General features: G+C 40.6%; 1 protein-coding gene across 1 annotated transcript in view; it reads left to right on the forward strand.

The window, feature by feature from the left end:
• LOC105003391 (tripartite motif-containing protein 5-like) overlaps positions 1–3061 on the forward strand; it is a gene marked incomplete at its 3' end in the record, with an annotated part of 15205 nt that extends 12144 nt beyond the window's left edge. Inside the window, 5 exon segments of the mRNA XM_010860531.1 lie at positions 945–967; positions 2155–2255; positions 2533–2559; positions 2796–2819; positions 2822–3061. Of these exon segments, the coding sequence (XP_010858833.1) occupies positions 945–967; positions 2155–2255; positions 2533–2559; positions 2796–2819; positions 2822–3061 (415 nt within the window).
• Between the last annotated feature and the right edge of the window lie 600 nt (positions 3062–3661).

The raw sequence follows: 3661 nt of genomic DNA on the forward strand, positions 1-3661 counted from the left end.
TCTTGAGGGTCCCTTGGATTGCAAGGAGATCCAACCAATCTATTCTAAAGGAGATCAGTCCTGAGTGTTCTTTGGAAGGACTGATGCTAAAGCTGAAACTCCAGTACTTTGGCCACCTCATGTGAAGAGTTGACTCATTGGAAAAGACTCTGATGCTGGGAGGGATTGGGGGCAGGAGGAGATGGGGACAAAAGAGGATGAGATGGCTGGATGGCATCATCGACTCTATGGACATGAGTTTGAGTGAACACCGGGAGTTGGTGATGGACAGGGAGGCCTGGCATGCCTTGATTCATGGGGTTGCAAAGAGTTGGACACGACTGAGCGACTGAACTGAACTGAATTGGAGAGACAAAACTGAGTAAAATTAAAGATTTGGAAATCAACTGCCCGTGCGTATGCTGAACTTAAGGGAGTGAAAGAGATCACTGATAGTGTGTAAAATGACGCTAGAGAGACATGAAAAACACATACATTAATACATTTGTTTACTTCCAGCTTCATAAAAGCCATGTTAATAGCGTGAAGAATATTAGGATTATGTATTCCTCTTTGGTTCTCCAAAGCCTGACTTCGAGCTTGGCAAATAATAGTATAACACTTGATACTTTTGTTGAATAAATTAAAGAACCATTAAGTATTCAAATAGCCTCATGGGGCATTTTATGCCTTTGCAGGAAAGTGAATATGTCGGTTTTTTATGTTCTCTCATCAGCACATACTAAAAGCGTCCTGCTTTTACAAGCGTCAAAGCTATTTCACCTTTGTTGAAAATGTGACAGCGTCACAAGAGTCTTCTAGAATGATTGGCCTTGCTCTTGTCTTTACTTTTGCTCTCACATTGAGACAATCATATTCACACAATCAGGGGTGGTGGGGATGTAATGAAGATTTCTAAGTGGGAAGACCTATTACTCCTTGACTCATGTTTTTTTCCTCACTAGGATGTGAACAACATCATGAAAAGGTACGTGTGGGAGACCAGAGATAGTCCATTTATGGAATAAAAATAATTAAAATCACTGACTAGATTTATCTGGTGGCCAATTAGAGGGAAACGATGCTCAAGGCAGAAAAAGTGGTATATAGATTTGCCTTCAATTTCTGTTCACAAATCAAGGCTAAATTTTTCCTAATGATTAAGAATGGACCAACTTCTACTGTAGATAATTGCAGTCATTGAAAGTCACAGAGTTTAGTCAGTAGCCATAATAGGAATAAGACGTCGCAATGACAGACTTCTGTGACCCCAAATATTTAATTCACACTTGGTGTCTTTATGCGACTCAGCTTTCGTATTTAGTAGGTGCTTGAATTACCTTGGGAGAGTCATGTCTTCTTTATCGGCCAAGCACCCAAATTGGAGAGAACTCCTTTATATTTGAATTTTGCCTAGTGTATAGAAAAGACTTGGCCCTTCTATACCTTTCTGATTAGATTTCCAAAAACAGACTTGAATATCAAAGACTATTATGGCTGTGCTGCAAACAGTTGATCCATCTTGCTCATATACTCTACAAGGCAGAATGGAAAGTTAGCATCCTTGTGTTTGAATTTCCACACGTACATGGTAGCATCAAGATTTTTACAAACACATCAAATTTAAACCACTGTTACTCTAGTATTCCTAATGTCCTGTTTCTCAAGGGTTTGTCATTATTCCCAGAGAACCTGAGATCTCAGGGTGTTCTGAGAGCCTGTGTATTGGGGAGCAGACTTTGAAGATCTGGGGACTCTCTAGACAGTGTTCTCATACCTGGTATGTCTCAAACACCTGGGAGCCAGGTCCTGCTGCCTAACTTTCTGACACCTCCCTGGAACATGTACCTATGCAGGGATTTTTCCACAAATTAATTTTTTGTGGTACCAAAATATTATTTCAAATAATTTCATATGCTTTCTAGGAGCTAGAGAGGGAGAAGTTAATGATTTTACTAAAGAAGGAAGAAACTGTCCTCTGACAGGTCAGTAGAGTCCCAGGTCACACGGAGGGTAACTAGGAAGGTGGACATTAGCACATTCCTTCTGGCGCCAAAGTCAGGTGTCCAGTCTCTCCTTTCCCAAGATAGTTCAAGTGCATCAGTGGAGTGAAAGTCAGTGGTTTTAGAGGAACAAGAAGTCAATTGTGTGGGAGTCAATCTTTTTCTTCCCTAGGAGTGAAACCTTAACCCTGAAGAAGCCCAGAACTCTCCCCAAGGGACAAAGGAGAATGTGTTCAGCTCTTGATCTGACAGACATACAGCGAGTGTATAATGGTGAGGAGTGCTACCTAAGTGGGTGTCTGTGGAATTCTTGTGATGGGGTAAAATGGGGAGCAGCCTCCAATTTCTAGATGTGGATAGAGATAGCAAAGCCCAGATACTTCGTGCTGACGATGTGGTCATATTTATGGGAAGTGACCAAGTGTTTGTTCATTTCTCTTTCATCAGTTCAGTACCTCAGCACAGGCCTTCCCCTAATCTGAAAAAAATAGATTTCAGAGCTGACTCCCTGGCTTATATGTAACATTATGGTTTATTATCATTATTTCAGGGCTGACAGATGTGCAACGCTACTGGGGTAAGGAAACATCACAATGTTATCAAGCCACCCTATTTTCATCATCTTTTAGACTTTTTCATTTTCTATTACATCTCATATTTTAAGATGTCCATTTCCACTCCCAACACACACATGCACACACACACACACACACATACACTACCTTTCCATTTAAGTTTTTTTAAGATCCCTTTTACAGTGTTACAAATAAACCTACATCATAGACCTAATCCAACTCTGTAATTTTTCCACAGTTCACATGTTCCTGAATCTTCTTGCTAGGACCTTGCCATTTCTGAGGACCAAAAGCAATTGAGATATGTGTGTGATTTGGAACCAAACAATATATATACAAATGATGATTTTGAAGATCATGGTGTCCTGACCTCTCCAGTTATCACATCACAGAAATATCATTGGGAGGCAGACGTGTCAGAAAAACCTGCCTGGATCCTGGGAGCATATGGTAGAAAACAGCATGGATATAAGATGAAGTTTCTATTTGAAAACAAGGGAAATTGTCAATATGTCTATTGGAGATATCAACCTAAATATAACTACTGGATTAGAGGGTTAAATAATATGTTCAGTTTGAATATGATGCTTTTGAGGAGTCTTCTTCCTCAGGTCCCTTGATCTTAACCCTCTCCCTGAGTATTCCTCCTCATTGTATTGGGGTTTTCTTAGACTATAATACTGATGTCTTATTTGTCAATGTCACAAACCAAGGAATTCTCATCTATAAACTCTCTTCATCTTCCTTTACTTGGAAAATATTTCCATATTTTAATCCTGGGGAATGTAATGCTCCCATAACTCTGTGATGGCCAAACTCTTGAACTTCCTTAGATTCACACTCACTTCTTTGTAGTGTCTCTTGATATATGTGCAGATTTCTATGGAAGGAATGATGCTAAAGCTGAAACTCCAGTACTTTGGGCACTCATGCGAAGAGTTGACTCATTGGAAAAGACTCTGATGCTGGGAGGGATTGGGGGCAGGAGGAGAAGGGGACGACAGAGGATGAGATGGCTGGATGGCATCACCGACTAGATGGACATTAATCTGGGTGAACTCTGGGAGTTGGTGATGGACAGGGAGGCCTGGCATGCTGTGATTC

This window comes from Bison bison, unplaced genomic scaffold, assembly GCF_000754665.1.
Source record: "Bison bison bison isolate TAMUID 2011002044 unplaced genomic scaffold, Bison_UMD1.0 scf7180017857213, whole genome shotgun sequence".
NCBI lineage: Eukaryota > Metazoa > Chordata > Mammalia > Artiodactyla > Bovidae > Bison > Bison bison.